The following is a 19,640-nucleotide window of genomic DNA, read 5'->3' as shown; positions in this document are numbered from 1 at the left end:
ACGCTTTGCCTAGGAGCTAAAACGTGACTGAAAGTTCAGGGTTTGTTGTGAAGGGCTTCTGCCTGTAGTTTGCGACGCTGTCTCTTGAGCATCTGGAGTGTAGAATGGCAGGGAAGTTTTGCTGTTGGCGTAGAACTCTCATCTGAAGGATTTCTCCTTTACTAAATGGTCAGTCCTGCACATAGTATTTTTTTTATTTTGTGTTAAGTAGTTTTTTGTCACAAGTAGGATGATTCAGGATGCACTCTAGGTGTAAATAAGTAATATGAAGGCATGCTGGTTATAAAAATGTGTGGTTTTTCACTGCAGGTGAGAACTCGGGATCTACCTTTCATATGTCATCATCAGCTGAAAAAGAAGACATGAAGGATGGCATTGAATATTATGGTGTGCGGGTATGTAAACCCAAATATTTTGGATTGCAGTCTGATTCAGTAGGCTGTATTATACACTAAGGTAAAGAAAACGTACCAGTCGGTGAATAATGCAGAAGGGACGTCCTGTAGGTGAAGGCTGTGTTTACAGTCTGAAGGAGAGTTGGATACAGTCTTCTTATGGTGGGGTAAAATCCTTGTCACTATGTCGGATGCTTGCTGTTACACTGATTTGTTGTCAGTTGGTTTGCTTACATTTTGAGCGGTGTTTTTCCTCTTGTGCACTGCTGAGAAACAGTGCCACCAAATGTGGGTTTTATTGCCTGTGCAAAATGCACGTTCAAGTGAAGAGGGAGATTTGTCTATAATATGCTGATCTGTTTGATGAAACACGCCGGTCTTCCTCTTTGTAAGACAAAGGTCAAAGAGAACACCTTGAAATGTGGTGACCTTTCTGAGGCTTCCCCAGCCTCTGCAAAATACGCTCTTGTTTGGCCACGTGAAGTGTTTGAAAAGGGTTTTCTCGGAGGGTATCCTAGAGGGGAATAAGGCAGGCGTCCTGCTTGTGGCGGGCGTGCGGGGCAGGGCTGCACAGCGGGGTCTGGCGTCCTCTGGAACACCCGAAGGGACAGCGTAGCAAATGATTTCCACCCCACAGCCGGGCATCACGAGAGAGGGACGTGCCTAATTCTAGCAGGCAAAGCGCAGGACTTAAGCCTGTTGCAAGGTGGTAGTAGTTGGCCAGTGAGCTTGGGAAGGGGGAGGGTGAGACAGGTGGTGTCTGGCTGAGGTGCTCCTTCCCTCTTGTGAGCGGAGGGGTCTTTGCCGCGGGAGAACAGGGCCTGGCTGACGAGAGGAGCGCGAGGAGCGTGACGGTCTCAGCCCGCTGGGACACCAAGGCTGCAGGCCCTGTTCAGGAGGCACCACGAGGGGAAGGGGCGTGTGGGCAGGACTGTGACACGGGGCAGAAGCAGTGGGAGCTGTTGAGAAACAGAGCGTGGGGACAGGGACTTGAGGGGGCTGGGTAGGGTTAAGGCATGGTGCGGTTTTCCTGCGAGCTTGGGTTCCTGATTCCTGGGATGAGGGCAGGAGCAGGCAGGTTTCCCTAATAAATCCTTTCCTTTGCACCTTGGAGTGGAATTTATTATTTCTGAAGCTTGGGTGAAGAAATAATCTCCCTTAGCCAGTTCTCCGTGTGGTGAACGGTAAGAAGCTTGTCATGTTCATTCCCGTTGGGTTAGCTTAGGTGGCCGGGGACTGTACAATGCCAGACAGTGGAGCGCGATGGAGGGAGGAGGGTGGGTGAGAAAAATGTTGGCAGTTTTAATGAAAAACGGTATTAAAGCAATAAAACATGAAAAATAAACATGCTCTGTGACAAATGCCGGCAGTTACAGCAAGCGAGCAGGCTAAAAGGTAAAAGCAACCCTAATGCCTAGGCAAACCTAACCCAAGAAACTGCTGTCTCTGAGTCCTTCTCTTGTTAAGAAGATGGTGTGCAGTGAACCTTTCATTTAGTGTCCCTTGATTTTTTTTATGAAAATGGCTTTCAAAATGCCTTATTTCTATTATAGGATGAATTTGCAACAGAAATTGCATAGATTAACTGCAGTAATTTTTCTTGATAATCTTTCTGTCTGTACCTGTTTACTTAAGGATAAATATACTTTAGAAACTACCAACTTGATAGAAAAAAACAGCACATGAAAATCACACTGGTAAGGCAGAAGTTTTACATCAGAAATTTCACAGCAGAAAATGAGGAATTGCACAGTGCTGACAAGCAGTTAAGTCCAAAACCTTGGAAAGAAAGATATGCAAGAATGTGGGTTGAAAATGAGAAAAGGGAATTGAAAACAAATTGTAAAAATGTTACAGCAGAGCTAAAGCAGCTGCTTGGTGAAATTAATGAAAGTGGGAAAACTACTTCCCTTGTGGAAGAAATGTCAGAAGATGGCTTCAGTGCTGAGCTGAAGAGTTCTCATGTTGTTTCATCTCATGCAACGGAATCAAGTAACAGCTTAGAAAGTAAAGTGAATTTGGAGATATTAAACTTATGCTAGGTGGGAAAGTACCCAAAATGGAAACTGTAATCCGAGTCTTGGTGTCCTTTCTGATCAAGATAACTGAAATGCAAACATGGAAGATACCTGGAGTACAGATGAAGAAGATTGCACAAACAATATCGATGATACAAAGATGCCTCTAGCAGAAGGAGAGAGAGAGAGAGAGAAAAAAAAATGCCTTCTATGGAAATGGAAGAGAATGAAACTGGAAGTAGTAGAAATGCAGTGGGAAGTCCTGAATACTCCCCGAGATACAGCTTTAAAACAAGTCTTTTGGATGACATTTCTAATATTATTCCTAAAATAAGACCAGTTTCTACACGTGATGAAAATGCACTTTTTGTAACAGAGGAAACTTGGAAAAGACTCTGGATTTAGTGATGATTTTCCCAGGGACTGCTCTATTAACAACAAAATAGGAGAAACAGAAATGGAAAGTCTTTTTGCAAATGCTCAGCAATCATACGTCATGCTGAAAAGGAATCTTGATGAAGAACTAAACCAAGATACGGGAAGATTTAAGGGTAGGGTAGGAATGCTGCAAATAGTATTCCTGGCTTTGGAGAAAGAGAAGGTACAGCTGCCAGAAGAGGTAGTTCACCTGCTACTCTTTATTCTTTAATCTCGCTCCGGATCAACGGTCCTGTTCACTTTAGTTATTAGTCACGAAGGGAAGATGCTTCCTACAAATTGGGGTTTCTTCTAATTAAATTGGTGACTGGTGAATAAAGAGAGCAGTAGAGAGTTGTCTTTTTTCCCCATTTTTGGAAAACAGAATGCATTATTGTTCCAGTTTAACAATAGGTGGCACTTGGTTCCAGTGCAAGTAGTTATCTCTTCATTGCCATAAAAAGAAATCCATAGAACTCTATCGGTTCTGATTCTGAATCAAAGAATGAAAATAGCTTCTGAACAGGGTCCTGACTAATAATTCATGTGCTGTGATATCTGCGTGGTGTGTCTTCATTGCCTTTCACTAAAATTCCTCTTTCCTGTGAAACCAGTTGTGTTTGTGGGTTTGGGATCTTTTTTTCTTTCCTCCCCTTGTTCGCAGTTCCACTTGATTTTTTTCTGGTGGTGTTACAACAAACATTGTGCAGTCCTCCTAACGCTTTGTCCATCAGTAATGTTTTCACTTTTTTCTTGTTCATGTTTTAAGAGACACTATTGTTTTCTTTCTAAGGGCTGTATTTTTGTTATGTCTTGCATCATGAGTGAATTCAAAGTACTTTCAATGGCATAATACACTTTGTAGTGTAATTTTGTGAAAATTTGTGAAAATCTCTATGAATTAAAAAGAAGATCATTTTATATTATTTCAGGGGTAAACCCTGAATTAATCAATCTTGGATGTGGTGTTTCTGTCTTCTAGAAATACGTGAAGCTTAACTTTGTTTTTATAGGTTAAGAAGGAAAAAAGCAAACAAAGATGTTCAAAAGTGCAGGCCGTGGCAAAACAGGAATGTGTGGATAAATTAAATAACATCACTAATCGGCAAATGAAACAAAAGATTACTGTAAGGAAGAATGACTGTTTGAAAATGGAGAATGAAAACACGATAGAAGAAAAAGACAAAAAGAGTTTTTCATCTGGGGAGAGCTCAAAATTGATTAAAATGCCAATGAAAGGGTAAGCTGAGGAAATAATCTCTAATTCTTATTTGTAGTACTATGTAAGTGTCTTAGGTTTTCTGATACTGTGGTAGTTGAAGTAGTTTCCTCAGTGGTGAAAGCCATAGTGAGTAGTCCACTGCTTCTCAAAAAATGAAGAAAAATTCTTTTTAGACAAAATGAAGCGCACGATGGAGGTTCAAATTTATTGCCTGCTCTAAAAAAAGAAAAGGGGAAAACAAAAGAAAACGCCCACCTAAATTCCTGTGATTTCCATGTCAACACTGAGGTAAAATGCATCTTCAAAACCAGAACTGAAGACTGGAAAAAGCAGTTATTTTTGTAGGAAATGGCCACCTAGAAAAGAAAAGTAGGAATTTGGGGTTTGCTACTACTCCCTTTTCTAGGTGATTTTAGTGATCTCCGTGCAGTTGGTGTTTTCCTTTTCATTAAGTTAATATGCCCTTTGTCGGGAGAGGGGAAAAGATGATATTACCAAACCAATCTCAAAAGTCTAAAGAAGGCACACGTATTTTTATGCAGACCTAAGCAGGAGCTTTTTCTGTCTGTCCTTCAAAGGAATCTCTGCTCTAGATGCTTTCTGTAACGTGGCTGTTGGATACAGTCCAGCTTAACCTGGATCCAGCTCAGATTCCACGTGTCCCCCTCACTCTAGGGGAAGGGTTTTAAATACTTGGGCATATTCCACGATCTTTACAGTCAAGTCTGTGATTTTATCATAGCTATTTTTTGTCTCGGTTGTTTCTGGACATCATCTTAAGTATGTCTGTTTCACAGAAATATTTTTTTATAAACCTACTCACTTGGTGTTTTTTTTTCTTTCTTTCTGTGTAATGCAGTAAAATTGCCCTGAATGCCAAAGGTGCAAAGGAAAGTAAAAGACAGCCTTCAAAGCAGAAGGCTCATCAGCAGATGAGCTCTTCCAGTGGCAATCATGGTCAAGTACGGGATGATAGCACTTCCAGTGAAACATCTGAGGATGAAGGAAGGTATGCATATAAGGAATGTTGAAAATAAAACTCACTTAATGATAAAAATTGGCCTGAGAGCTAGAGGCAAGTTTGGGTTTTTGTTGTGTGTTTAAGGTTTTTTGTAAACCTGATGCATATGAAGATTCTTGTTCTTTCGTGTGACCACCTGATGTTCTTTCTTGTTCTTTCTTGTTCTTTCCTGTGACTACCTGATGCGCTTTGTGTTGACAAACACTTCACTTTTTTTTAGAGTGCTTTTGAACATGCTGGCCAAGTCAACAATAAGGTCACGTGCACAAATTCTGATTAATTACATGAGTGTGTGCACAGGCATAGAAGTATTTCATGTGTTTAAAAAGGGCGAGGTATCTCAGTTTTTTCACTGCAGGTATCTCAGGATTTTTTGCCCTGCTCCCCGCTCCACCTTTTCTCTTGCAGCTGTGTACCCTCCTGACTTCTTGCCCACCCTGAACTTACTTGTGTGGGTTGTGGCAAAGTGAGAAAGAGAAGTTGTTGACACTGTTCAGCCCTAGCTAAAAATCTGGTGTGTTACCAACACTGCTTTGGTCAGAAATCTAACACACAGCCCTGTGTGGGCTGCTGTGAAGAAAATAAACTGCATCCCAGCCAGACCCAGGACACCAGAGAATCCAAAATTACAGTTCTTTGACCTGTAGGAGAAGGATTCTCGGTACTGAAGAGAGCTAAACCCCTGGTATTAAACAGGGAATGCACGTAAGCGTATAGCTACATGTCTGTAGCTGTAAGATTTCTGTCACTTTGCGTGAAGTTTAGGGAACAGTTATTTCAACTATTTGCTTAATATCTTGCGGAAAAATTAGCCTTCCAGTAGACATTAATAGCACACAATAATTGTTTCAGTCTTGAACTATATCTAGCAAAGTTACTATACCAGATTTTAGTTTAATTCAGTTCTGCAATTAATTTTTCAAAGCAACTGTAGGTATTATTCATAATGCAAAGTAAGCATTTCAGTACTGAAATATATTTCTTGTTTTCTAGACCTGCAGCAACAACCAGGAGTGAAAGGAACGAGGTACTGTAAAACTAGTTTCTTGATAAACAGTCTCTATCAGCTTTTAATCACTTAGGTGGGAGCAGTGTTTATGTAGTGATCAACCAGATGTACAAATTGCTGCTGGTATGCAGCTTTATTGTATTTGAGACAAATCTGTGGGCTGTGAAGGAGAGAATGAATCATTCATGCATTTGGAATGGTCTGTAATACTAGACAGTGGAATTACAGAAAGTACTGTATTTTTTGTAGGTCAGCATACCAGTGGAAGTAACTGATGACCCTGGTTTAACTCGCTCATCTGACCCAACTTCAGAGGATGTCCGGTTACAAGCTTCAACCTACAAGGAGACTATGCTGCTGTTGGAGGAGCTTAGTGTGGTTCATATGGGTATGTTTTCAAGTCTCTGTCTTCAGCTGTTACAAGTTCCCCTTAAAACATGATTTCTTTGTATGCACTCCTAAGTATTTTAATTTCATATTTTGATATAGTATCTCTTTGTGACTAGAGATCCCCCTCAAAAGCTGTGAAACTGTCACCTAACCTGAGATGTTGCCTGCATTACCAGCCGATGTGCCTTACGTTATCATTGGTTTTCTGTCTAGTCAGAGCTGGAGAAGCAGTTTCTTGCAAAGTACAGTTCAGCTCCTTCTAATGCGGTCATCAAAAGTCAGCAAGAGCTTTTTCTTCTTTATATCCCCCTGATGTGGTTTAAGCCCAGCCACACATAAACACCTAAGCACCACACAGCCACTCACTTGTTCCACCCCAGTGGGGTGGGGGAGAGCATCGGAAAGGGAAAAGTGAGAAAACTCATGGGTTGGCATGAAAACAGTTTAATAGCAAAAGCCACGCACGCAAGCAAAGCAAGGAATTCATCCAGCACGTCCCATGGGCAGGCGGGTGTTCAGCCATCTCCAGGACAGCAGGGCTCCGTCACGCATAACAAATACTTGGGAAGACAAAGTGCCATCACTCTGGATGTCCCTCCCTTCCTTCGTCCTCCCCCAGCTTTATACGCTGAGCATGATGCCGCGTGGCATGGCACATCCCTTGGGTCAGCTGGGGTCAGCTGTCCCAGCTGTGTCCCGGCCCGGCTCCTTGCGTACCCCCAGCCTGCTGGCTGGTGGGGTGGGGTGAGGAGCAGAAAGGCCTTGGCTCTGTGTGAGCGCTGCTGGGCCATAAGGAACACATCCCCGTGCTACCAACCCTGTTTGCGGCACAGCTGTAAAACATGGCCCCGTACCAGCGACTGTGAAGAAAATTAACACTATCCCAGCCACAACCAGCACACCCCTCAACAGCTAATGACAAAGAGTACAGCAAAATAATGGCTTTGCTTAAAAATAATAAGTACATATATATAACAAATTTCAACTGTCATAAGATGCTTGCATATATGCACAAGGCATTATATAAACATAAGCATCACTTACTAGGGCTCTTAAACTATGCTAAAATTTCATTAGGCAAGTGTTAACCTTGGCCGAAGGCCAAACTCCCCGCCCAGTGCTGCCACTGCCCCTCCTTGACGAAACGGGGTGAAAAAGCTTGTGGGTCAGTGTGAAGGCAGGGCTGTCACTTCCCAGTGACTGTCACTGGCCAAACAGACTCCACCGATTAAAATACATTTGGATAGTGAGAAACAAAGACCCAAACCCTGAGAAGGACACGTCGGCACCCCCCCTGCTCAAGCTCTGCTGCGCTCCTTCCCTGCCACCTCCCCAGGCAGCACGGGGAGGCTGCGGTCTGCAGTCGGGACGTAGCAGTTTCTCTCTGCTGCTCCTTCCTCGTCCCTTTTCCCTGCTCCAGTGTGAGTCCTCCCCCAGGCTGCAGTCCTTTGGGGAAAATCTCCTCCACCCTGGGCCCTCCATGGGTCGCAGGTCCTTCGGGAAGGATCCGCCTGCTCTGGCACGGGGTCCTCCGCAGCACTGCGCTGTGGGTATCTGCTCCAGCATGGTTCTCTCAGGGGCTGCAGGGGAATCTCTGCTCTGGCACCTGGAGCAGCACCTCTCCCTCCTCCTTCGCTGACCTGGGTGTTCGTTTGCGGGGCTGGTTTTCACATGCTTTTCCCCTTCTCTGCCCGTGTGGTGGTTTCGCCCTTTCCTACATTTGTTTTTCCTGAGGAGCTGCCAGCACGGCTGAGAGGCTCAGCTGTGCCCTGCGGTGGGTCCATCGAAACCGTCCATGTCCAGCACGGGACGACCCCTGGCTCCTTCTCACAGGGACCTTCCCACTACCGAGACCTGCCACCTGCACCTAACGCAGCAAAGCACTGAACAGCTTATACATTGGGCAGTATTTGTGCAGCTTTGCGTCTTTTCTGTCTCAAACCAGGTTCTGCTACTTTGCTGAAAATGCAAAACGTACTTCTTGAATATGAACAGAGAATAGAACGTCAGAAAAATCAGTATAAAGCGCTCTCAAGAGAAGTAAGGAAATTGGAAGATGAAAGGGAGGAGTCACAGTTCAGAGCGGAGAAGACTCAAGATTTGAAATCCGTATTGGCTCACCAAGAAGCAGAATGGAAAAGGGATATCCAAAGCCTTAAGTATGTAAATTGTGGTCTGATAATGTATTATCTTGTCAGTGGTTTTGTTCCGAAAGACACTGATGGTGCAGGCAACAGGATGAGAAGTTTCCAGTCTTTTGGGTTTGGGTTTTTTGAATCCCGTGGGCCAGTTATGCTATGAAGTAGATAATGGGAGAGGGGAAAAACGTCCGGATACCAGCTCCATGTACAGTCTTCTGGATGTTGTTCTAACTTTGTTTTCTAGCAAGAAAAGAGCAAGAGAGTGTGTATGGGGAAATCAGATTTATAAGAGAGATTTGAGAGATGGTTGGGTGGTGTTTTTTTTTTTTTCATTTTGTCCTTGCAGCTTCAGTGGGCCTATAATACTAGGATTTCTGGTAGCTCCACCCAGTGCAAGTCAAACCAGAGCTTAGAGCATTTGTTTGCTTACCTGTTTGTTTGTTGGAAAGGTCACGTTTGGGATTGCCCCTTTCCCCACACTCCTGAGCTAGACCCGGAGGTGTGAGGTTTCTCATCGCTGTTGACATCACGTCAGACAGGGGTGGCCAGCAGGCACCGTAGGCAGTTCAGCAAGGACAACTGCAGAGCCCTGGCCTGGGAGGGGAGATCTCCTTGTGGTGATCCCCGGTGGGATGGCGTGGCTGGGGAGCGGCCCAGGCAGAGAGCGAGCTCAGCAGGAGCCCCCGTGAGCTGGCAGCTGGGGCGGCCCGCAGCGGCCTGGGCTGTATGGAGGGCAGCAGTGCCAGGGCACGGGGGGGCAGTGAGTGCCCACCCCGCCGCAGGGCTTGCTGAGCTGTGTCTCGAGCCCGGGGCCCGGTGTTTGGCCGCCCAGCCCAGGAGATCTTGCCCAGTCCGTGTGAGGTCGGCAGGGAGATGCCGGGCTGGCCCGGGGGCAGGAGCACCAGCCCTGTGAGGGGAGGCTGCGGGAGCTGGGCCTGGGGGAGTTGGGCCTCCCAGCGCGGGGGAGGGGGGTACGAGGAAGAGAGGCCGGTCCCAGCTTGGCCTGGGTTTGACTTCAGCAGGTGTTCAAAATCCTCAAACATCTGTCAAGTATAAAGAAGTAGTATTTTCATTCTAAGTGAATTCTCCAAGCAGCGTTAAATTTATACTTTCAAAAGTTACACTTTTTGCGAAATTACACTAGAAATTACATGTAAAGCTTTCTCCTTGCAATATACGCCATTCAAATACAAATGTTTCTGTCAATCTTTCAAGTGATTTTAGTGGTGGTTGATTCTTGTTTTGCAGAATTTCTAAAGCAGGCTTTCAATTGGCAGTTCTTCCCTTAGGTTGACACTTGGATTTTTTTTTTTTTTTTTTTTTTTTTGTCCACTATTGTGAGTATATGGGAAAAAATAGTCAAAATAATGATCAAACACAAAGCTGCTTTCTTGTTTGGGTACCGTGGGCACACCATGGACCGTTTTTTACCATGTCAGTGCTCATTGCTGATTGTTTCAGTTGGTAAAGAAGCTGACCTTCCATAAGGCTTTCCTTGTAAGTCAGCTTCAAAATGAAATTGCTGTAGTTTCTCCCAGAGGTAGATCCACTGAGGTTTAAACCTGTTTTTAATCGTATTCAGCTTAAACCCCATGCATTTCTGAATCTGGTTTTGAACACTGACATCCTTCTCGAGTAAACAGAAGCTGCTTGTTCTGTCTGTGGTCAGCAGTTGTTTTAGACTTACAGAAGGCTTGCTGAAAAATTGTTGGGTCTGCCGTAGGTAAGTGGCGTGCTGATTCACCAGTATTACTTCTGGTCACTGAATCCGTAATATGTAGGCAATGCTCAGTATACTAAGAAAATGTATACTAACCATAGTAAAAGTTTACGATACTTTGATCTAATGAGACAACAAACTCCTTTTTCAACAAAATGGCTGTAATATGAAGATGGGTTTTTTTAATTTTATTATTATAGTGTGCACACTGGTGTGTGTTTCCCTATACAAACTTACAAATAACGGATAAATCACTCAAAGTTTTTTTTCTCTATCTTGTACAACTGATACCATGCACAACGGAATGAAGTTAGAATTCTTTAAAAAGTTGAAAAGTACAGTAAAAATATGAACTCTGAAAACATTTAACATTTTTTATGGTTTGAGTTGTCTCTGCAAGTTCATCATGTTGGAATATCTACTTTTATATCAGTGCTTTTGTTTCTCAAATACTCCGTTAAATCCCAGATGTTCTTTGAAACAACAAGAAGAAAAGAAGCTCAGAGTAGAAATGCTGTGTGAGAAAATGAGAGAAGACCTCCGAAGGAAAGACGATCAATATTGTAAAGAGATGGAGGAGAAACAGAAACTTGAGTTACACTCTAGGAATTTAGAAATGGAGTTAAGAACACTGAGAAAGCTCTTGAAACAGGTATATTAAATAATGAATTAAACTCTTTGTCTTATTTTCTGCTTCTTTTCAATTGTATTCCAGTATGCCTAGAGAAGGAGGCGCTTTGTTCACGGAAGAGGCGTTGGATAACAATTGTCAGTTTTTGAGAACAGTAGAGTACAGTTGGTTCACAATTGGGCTGTTCTTTTTTTTTTTTTGCTTTGCAGTTTATTATTCCTTTTTTCCTTTTTCAAAATTGAGGTTTCATTTGTATTTCAGGCAAAGCCTTACCTTTTTTTGAATTACTACAAAACATCCTGTATTTCGCCTTCTTAAATTTTCATAAGAAAATTTAAATTTATTTATTTATAGGTGGATTATCATAACGGTGGGGAATCAAAAATGTTTTCAAGTATGCAAGGGAGAATGGGAAGATGTATTGCTAGCTCTGTTTTTTCTTCAGATGCAAGCAGTTTTATTGTATTACTGTAGGTTGAAGAGGAACGTGATGAAACACAGAGACAGCTCTCTCAGGAAAAGAGGGCCAGAGCCCTTCAAGAAGGAATTTTGAACAACCACCTTGGGAGACAAACGGAACTAGAAGAAGAGACAAGAAGATCTATAGGAAAAAAATCAGAGGTAAACAGATTTTTTTTTCTAATAAATTAAATTTCACCATGTTTGTTTTAAAGTCATAATAAATCTTACCTAACTTTTTCTGTTTCTTGATGGTTTATTTACTGTTTACCAGTGTAACTTATCTGGGTAAATACCTTTCTTGTTTTCTCTTATGTCTAAAAGTTCTGGAAAGCAGCACCACTCCTGTATGTACCTGAATTACTTGTGCAAGTAGGAAACTAATAGAAGACACTATTTACACCGTTTCTTAACCTATCTGTTATTTTCCATTTCATAGACATTTTGTCATCACTTTTTAGGCTTTCTAGCAGTGAAACACCTAGCTACCTATGGCAAGGTTGACCAGGAAGAAAGTTGTTTGACAGTGTTTGTGTTTCCATTGCTTTTTTTTTTTTTTTTTTTTAAATTAGTTATTCCCTTATTGAACTTACTTCAAGTATGCCTTTCTTTTCCACCTCCACATAACTAAAATTTTATGATCGAATATCAGCAATGAATTCAACTCTCTGTAAGAGTTAGAGTAACTGGAGGAGAAAAAGCAATCATAAACACTGTATTAAAAAAGATCTTGAAAAGAGTTTACTGAATTTCCTAAGGAATGTGCAGTTCCTGGAAGCCTTTTTGTTCTTGGCTGTGCTGCCCAGTAAATGTAGGGTGAATGTGTTTAAGTGGAAAAAAGTTATACATACAATAAAGAGGAAATATACAGGACTATTGCATTCCGGGGGTGATTGAGTTTCATAGCTAACTTCCAGTAACACAAAAGGATAAGTGTTCAGAAGACATTTGAGAAGGAAAATACCCTTTCTAGCCTTGTTTTTACCAGATCTGTAGCACAACTAATTCAACCTTAAAGGCAGTATTATAAAGGCATGCACATACAAGAAAGCACTGTCATTTTAAAAGCTTTGGTTGCTGGTTTAAGGGGGGAAAAAACCGTAACTGTATATTTGGGATGTTCATTTAGGTTTTAAGGATATGTTGCACTTCCGTTGTGTACGTACATTGTACATGTGCGTGGGTTCACAGAGTAGCTTATTGCCTGAAACTTCATCTTTGAAGTCATGCTTTAGTACTAGAAATGTTAAAATGCAGTTTATTGCTGCAGGTTTTTTGTAGATTCATTTCCCAATTGGCTCTTTATTCATTTTCCCTGTCATTCAGGAATCCAGCACTGAGAGAGAAAAGGATCTGTTGTACAAGAATCAGTTACTACAAGATGAGATTGCTATGCTAAGGCTAGAACTCACTCAAGTAAGACTTAGGCACCAGGAGGAACAAGGAAAATATTTAAAGGAAAATGAGACCTTGAAAGAAAAAAATGAAGCTCTCAAAAAGGAACTTAAACTGAACAAGGAAGCATTAACACAAACGGTTCTTCAGTTCAACACGGAGCTGGACTTACTAAAGACAGAATCTGCGGTGCTGACTTCCAAAGTTGAGCAGACAAACAAAAGCAAAGACAGACTAGAGACAGAAATTGAATCATTTCGTTCCTCCCTGAACGCTGCAGTTCAAGAACTTGAACTTCATTTGTCATCAAAAAGCAATGCTGAACGAAGATTTCACAGAGAACGTGATGAATGCCTTTGCTTGCAAGTCGAGCTCCATCGTGACCTCTCTGACGTGCAAGAAGCCAACAAGAGCTTGTCTCTGCAGCTGTGTAAAGCTAAAAGCAAAGCTAATAGGCTAGAAAATGAGCTTCACCAGTTGAAGCAAATGCTCAGAGAAAAAGCTTTGCTTTTAGAAATGGCAAAAAAGAATTAAGTCAAGGCCAGTGTCGGGCAAAGGAATGTGATCATGCTCGACAACTTGAGAAAGATCCAGTAAGCAAACTTGTAATAAAACAGGAGTCCTTGCAGGAGCGATTGGCCCAGCTCCAGAGTGAAAACCTTTTTACTCCATCAGCAATGGGAAGAGATGCAGAACAAGAGGATCATGAAAGAAAAAATAGTGGATTATGTGCAGCACTGTTTTAATGACATTTTCAGCAAACTTAGAGCTGATACAGAAAAGCAAGATTATCTAATAGAAGAGCGAAACAAGGATTTAAATGCCAAGTGTACTGATTTAAGGGAACAAGTCTTTAAATATGAGACCGACGTAGTAGAAAGACAGGTAAAGTATATGCGTAGAAAGAACAATTTAAAGTTTGTCCATTCTTGAAATTAGTTTGTTCCTAATGTATCTGGTGTAAGTTATATGCATGGGACCAAAGAATACCGATTTGTTCTGGTTTGTTATGTTTCTCTCGGAATTGTGGAAAGTTTTGGCAACGGGGATATTAGTCCTCAGATCTAAGCAGAGAACAGAAAAAAGGTATCCAAGTCTAAGCTTTGATCAAGAAAGGTGATTCTTCTCTAGAACTTTTTTTCATCTATTTTCCTTAGTCCATGTTATGCCCTATAGAATAGTCTTAAGTATTTGATGGTTTTGGTGTAAGTATGGCACTGATGACATGAATGAGAGTGGTATAAAAGGAGGAACCATCCAATACACGAGGGCTGAGAAATGAAGGTACAGAGAAGTGAAGTGGTTGGGGATAGATTTATATGAAGCTTCTATAGAGGGGAAAAAATAGGTTCTCTGTAAGCTGCTATCAAGATTGAAGAGTATTAGTAATGTCCAGCTGTTGATTTCTGTCTGTGTTTTGAGGGTTCTGAGGGGCCTGCCTGTTCCTCAAAGTTCATGTCAGACAGTGACCTTGAGCTTTCTCTTTTATGATGTGTAGCCACACTCCAGCAGTACTGTCAATCATTGTAAACTGTGACTTGCTTTGTATTCTTACTACCAAAATAATGGGTTCCTTTTGAAGATCATGTGAGAGAGTGTGTGTGTGTATATGTATATAGCTATATATATATATGAGCTATGCAGATTTTTGTAAACCTAATCTATCAGTACTTCTAAAACGAGCTGAGTAAGAAGACTACAAGAGGATGTGATTCAACATACCCTTAAAGTGTATCTCAAAGGAGCTTTCAGATATTTGTATTCATTTAATTGTATTTGTATAGTGAAGAAACAGAAGAAAGAACAATCTAACACAAAGTCCTGCCTTCAGTCACCAGAGTAATATTTGCAGTCAAACTGTGGCTCTTAGATCACAACAGATTTCTTTGGGTTTTGTTAGGAAAACAATACCTGATTGCAGTGTGTTCCTGTGTATTGTTCAAGGAAGAACAATACCTGAGCCTATTTTATGTGTTAGGAACCAGAAATCCTCGTGAACAGCTGCTGATAGTCAAAGGTTCTCAGCTGAGAAAGATGACGAGAGGTCATCATCCATGCAGATGCCTGCTGGTGGCAGGCAAAATTTCATACTTTTAGGTTCAATCTAGACAGGTCTAATTGTATAATAAAATAAGTTAAAGGCGTATTTCATGTTCTTAGAACTTTCTTCATGCTAATTTAACTGTTTCGTTAGGGCATGTTTGGACAACTGCAGCAGGAGCTTGCTGATGCACCTAAAAAGCAATCTATGCCAGAAGCTTCACTTGAAGTTACTACATGCTACCACAGTGACCTGGAGAGAGACAAGCTGCGCTTGCAAAAGGAGTTGGAAAGAAAGTTGAAAACTAAGGTACTTAATGTCTGTAACTATATGAATAAATCTGAGTGTAGCTGTTGAAAGTAGGAGCGAATGTTGTCCTTTTGCACCACCTTTTGCAGTGTTCTTATGGAAACTGAAGTATAGAGGGAACCAGAGGAGCTTTGCAGGAAAGCTGTAGGGTGATTTTGTGTGTGTGTGTGCATGTCATCTTGTTCCCCAAAGTTGCAACCTCATCCTGTCGCTTCTAGAGTATTCCTTCTTCCCATCAGCTCCAGCTGCTGTTCTTGGTTATGGTTCCTAAGGTGTGTTTTACACTCCACATCAACCGTGGCCATAGGTCTTGGATGGGTGGAGGAGAGCTTAGGCCTGTTTCTGTGTGAGTTACTGCATTCTCCTGCGCTCTTGTCTTTTCCGGCCACCTTACTTTTTCTTCTGCCACTGTTGCCTTCACAGACGCAGGAGCAGAACATGCTGGCTCTGACATCCAAGGACTTGCACAGCGCGTGGGAGGAGCACTTGAAGTCACGATCCCACCTTGAAGAGCGCGTTGCTCATCTTGACGAGGAGAAGGCTGAACTGTTGGAACAGGTGAGCCCAGAAAATTCTCCGGGCACCGAGCCAATACCCAGGAGAACCACATGCACCTTCTGGTCAGGTTCTTACATATCATTGCTTTCTGTTATCCCTGCCATTCAGGCTGCGAGTACCTTATCGTTTGGGGGTCACGGAGGAAGCAAATAAAAGCTAGACGGGTATCTTTGTGTAAGTTCTGGAGTGGCTCTGTTGGGAAGAGTTCCCAGTGTGGTTTGCTATCAGTTGAGCACATCGAGCAAGGCCACAGTTCCCAGTTCTTCCTTGGATTTTGTGTGGTCATCTTCTGACCCCTTGGTTTCTAGGCAGGTTTAAAATGCTTGATGTTTCCAGTGCGTGTATGGAGGAGCTGCTGTATGTTTTCAGCGTAGCGGGAGCTTAAAAGCCTTGCAGAAAAACATACTGAAGGAATGCTGGGTAAATGAACGAGTGCTTGGGAAACCAGCAGCGCCTGCCAGTTGCCAAGGGGCAGCCTTCCCCTTTTCTCCTTTTCTGTAGAGGGAAAATGGAAGTACAAAGTCAAAACAGCTGCCAGCTCTCCTCTGGTGTGGCTGAGAAAACACCAAGAGGAGGAAAACCAGCATGTGGCTAAGTAAATGCCCACACAGAAGAGGTGGAGGTAATGGCCGAGGGGAATAAAATGTTGAAGAACTCCAAAAGATCAGATTCCTCCACAAGCCCCTGCCTGCTGGTTGGTGGAAGATCCCATGAAAGCTTTGGATGGATCGATGTTCTCCCATGAAGTGCATACCTACGTAATCCCTACTGTGAGCAGAGGCACTGCCAAAAGTGTTCTCCAGCATCTTTTCCACCTGTTATGTCTAGAAGAGGATGGCCTTTGCTTCAGGCGAGGGCATCTGTTTCTGTAGTTACGTATTGGTCTGTTTGATGTGAAACCTGAAGGGATGGAATAGCCTCGGGAATTCTGTCCCGTGGCATTCTGTGGAACGTGGCTAACGGATAGAGACGTCCGGCAGCTTCTCTGTGGAGAGCGCTAGATGCACAGACTGTACGTAGGTATTTTTCCTGTGCTCTGTGTGTGTGATACATCTTTCTTTTCTCTTTTGAAAGTGCGAGAGTGAAAGAAAGGAAGTGAAGAAGCTGGTAGAGTTGAAACGCCCAGTTGAACTACGTCTGGCCCAAGAAATGAAAAGAAACCTCGATCTGCAGAAAGGTGTAAGAGGTACGGCTTTTTAGCGTGGTGAAGAGGTATCCCTGCGTAGGAGTCATGTTTTATTAAACTTTAGTGTAAAAATAGGTGTACCTAACTGTGAGCAGATGCCAGCCTCGCGTTAGTTCTTGCAAGGTACTTCTGTACACCAGCCCCTAGTTTTCAATAGCTGCCAAAACAACTGCAGATGCAGGTTGCCCTGCAGTTCTCCGGGGAAAAAGGGAGTCTTTCATTCCTCTTTTCAGGTGAAATCTGGACTCTCCAAGTGTATGTGGCACAGGAATACTGTTTTTTCCTGGTAATTCCTGGTGTGTCAAGTACATTAAAGATAAAGCAAGCTGTGTCTGTGCTGTTTACATGAGAGTATGTGAAAAAGTCCAGTTTTGTTCCTTTTTGCTTCATTGTTTTTGTGACTAATTTGCTGTGCAGGTTGAAGAGGCTGCTGAGCAGAGCTACGAAGGAACTAAGGGTGTATGAGGCGAGAGGGGGACTGTCCCAGCTGAATTTGCAGGGAGAAGTGAAGAAAATGGTCAATGAAATTGGCAGATTAAGAACAAAGGTGAGCTTTATTTTGTTTGGGTTATTGTGGTGGTTTTTCTTTTGTAACCTTTGTTCTTTCTTTATACTTCTTTTCATGTTGTTGATTTTGACTACTTTTTTCTTGGCTGTATTTCTGAAATTATTTGGCTGGTTTTTGATGTTCCTTCTATGGTCACAGTAGTAGGCGACTGTAATACTGATGTAGCTCTTAGGGGTAAAGATGGAAGTGTTACGTACACAGCAGTATCTGCGAGGGCACATCAGGGGTAGGCTGTCCTGCAGAGGAAGGGCAAAGCAAGAGCCACAGCAAGGCTGGCAGGGTCTGTGACCACACGGGCCAGGGATCAGCCCCACAGGCCCTCACCAAGAAGAGCAGAAGAGTTCTGGGGACAGTTCTGGGGACAGTAAGCAGAGTCCTCCAAGAGTGCAGATCACCAGGCCGGTCCATAGGGATGGGCAGGTCTGCAGTCCTACTGGGACGTCACGTCCATGGGTGAGGGCCAGGGCTGAGAGCAGTGAAGGCCCAGCACAGGCCTGGCTGCAGCTTGAGGCCGTGGCAGCATCGTCGGGCTCCGACGGATGCATTCCCTCTCGGAAGAGAGGGGAGTAACGCCACCGTCACTCGGAACAACTCTGTGCAGTTGGCCTTGCCCAAGGTCACCCCCTGAAGCCTGTCTCGGGCACGAGTTGAGCAGGAGGCAGGTGGGGGTTTGCTTTTCGGAATGGTGTCTTTGCTTCCCAGGGCACAATGCAGTGTGAGGTGATGCGGAAAAAAACCTGTAACTTGTTGCTTACTAGTAGCTGACTCAGTCCGTCTTTCCCTTGTCATGGAGACCCACAAACGCTTTTGAGGTTGCTCTGGCTGTTCGGTAGCATGGAACCTTTTAGCTGCTTCTCCGCTCATTTGTTGCTAAAGTAGCTGTGTTTCAAAGTTATGCTCCTTTTTAGAAGATACTATTGTAGAATGAGTCAACTGCCTTGACAGTGGCTCATTTGTAGTTCACAGGTCAGCAGCATATTTGTGTTCCTGTTGGAAGAGCTATTTTGAATGACAGGGAATGGAATTACGTTTCGGCAATTTTAAATAAGTGTAAAGTTTCTACGTATTTTAGAGACTTTCAAGTGTTGACTCTGGTGGTTTCCCCCTCTTTTTTAAAAATAAAAGATGATGGGAGATCATGTTTTATGGTTAATAGGTATAGACGATGGATGTTTCTGGAGGGGGAAAGAAGGGGATAGAAGCTGTAGTTGACCATTGGGACCTATGGGAAGTCTGATATTTCCTGGAAATCTTTTGAAAACAAACCGTAGCTTTGACCTAAAGAGACTGTCTTCTGCCACCAGTGCTGCAAAAGCGTTGTTCTGAACCACTACTTCCAGATCTATTAGCGTAATGGAAGGAAAGGGTATCCGTTTCTTGTCTTGTCAGTTCTGTGACGAAGCTTTGACCGTGTGACAGCATGTGACAGTTCCTCTGAAGCATGATACATGGGGTTTTTTTCTGATGAAACCAGAATGTGGCTGTGATGTAACTGGGTATGGGTGTGTTTGATTTCCTATGATCGTATGAACATCTCGCAGAAGAATAGCCCTAGTGCTTTTCAGCCTAGCCCTGCGGGTGTAATGCTGCTGGTTTGGTACCTCTTGGTCTGTGACCCACTGCAGAACTGAGGAAGGATGGGAACCTGAGGAATGCTGTCAGAAATGATGTGAAAGCTGTTCTTGTTTTAAAAGAAGAGCCTGGTTTCGCTTTTGTTTTAACACTGAATCAGCAGATGGTAAATACAGTGTTGATGGCCAACTCCTTTACCAATTTTCACAGATTTGACTAATTTTAGATCCCTCTGAGTTCCCTGTTTTTTTCCCCTTTCCTGTCTACAGGTTGATGAACTTTCCCAGCAGCTGGAGATAGAGTCTAAAAAAGGCATGCAGCTAGAAGCACAAAATCATGATTTGCGAGAGGAGTTGTCCACCGTGCGTGGGAGCCATGAAAAACTGGAAAAGAGCAAAAGCCAGCTGAAAGAAGAGGTGGCTAATCTCAAACACCATATGGAGACTAACATGGTGGATCGCAGCCAAATAGAACAATACAAAAGAGAGGTGGAAGAACGAGCTGCACAAGAAATAAGGCAAAAACTGCAAGAAGTCAATCTGTTTTTGCAGGTAAGTTAATTTCTTGTGTGTGTCTGTTATAGACTTC

At 43.0% G+C, this 19,640-nt stretch overlaps 1 protein-coding gene across 1 annotated transcript in view; it reads left to right on the top strand.

Moving 5' to 3' along the window:
- LOC121082202 (ankyrin repeat domain-containing protein 26-like) overlaps positions 1–19,640 on the top strand; it is a 70,174-nt gene that overhangs the window by 39,001 nt on the left and 11,533 nt on the right. The window contains 16 exon segments of the mRNA XM_040581550.1: positions 310–434; positions 3,844–4,070; positions 4,912–5,061; positions 6,067–6,100; positions 6,332–6,470; positions 8,418–8,631; positions 10,802–10,985; positions 11,439–11,585; positions 12,750–13,335; positions 13,338–13,480; positions 13,482–13,703; positions 15,013–15,168; positions 15,592–15,726; positions 17,146–17,198; positions 17,330–17,459; positions 19,322–19,603. Coding sequence (XP_040437484.1) covers positions 310–434; positions 3,844–4,070; positions 4,912–5,061; positions 6,067–6,100; positions 6,332–6,470; positions 8,418–8,631; positions 10,802–10,985; positions 11,439–11,585; positions 12,750–13,335; positions 13,338–13,480; positions 13,482–13,703; positions 15,013–15,168; positions 15,592–15,726; positions 17,146–17,198; positions 17,330–17,459; positions 19,322–19,603 — 2,927 coding nt within the window.

This window comes from Falco naumanni, unplaced genomic scaffold, assembly GCF_017639655.2.
Source record: "Falco naumanni isolate bFalNau1 unplaced genomic scaffold, bFalNau1.pat scaffold_42_arrow_pat_ctg1, whole genome shotgun sequence".
Classification (NCBI taxonomy): Eukaryota; Metazoa; Chordata; class Aves; order Falconiformes; family Falconidae; genus Falco; species Falco naumanni.
Note: the sequence above shows the minus strand (reverse complement) of the source record. Positions and strands in the feature narration are given on the sequence as shown.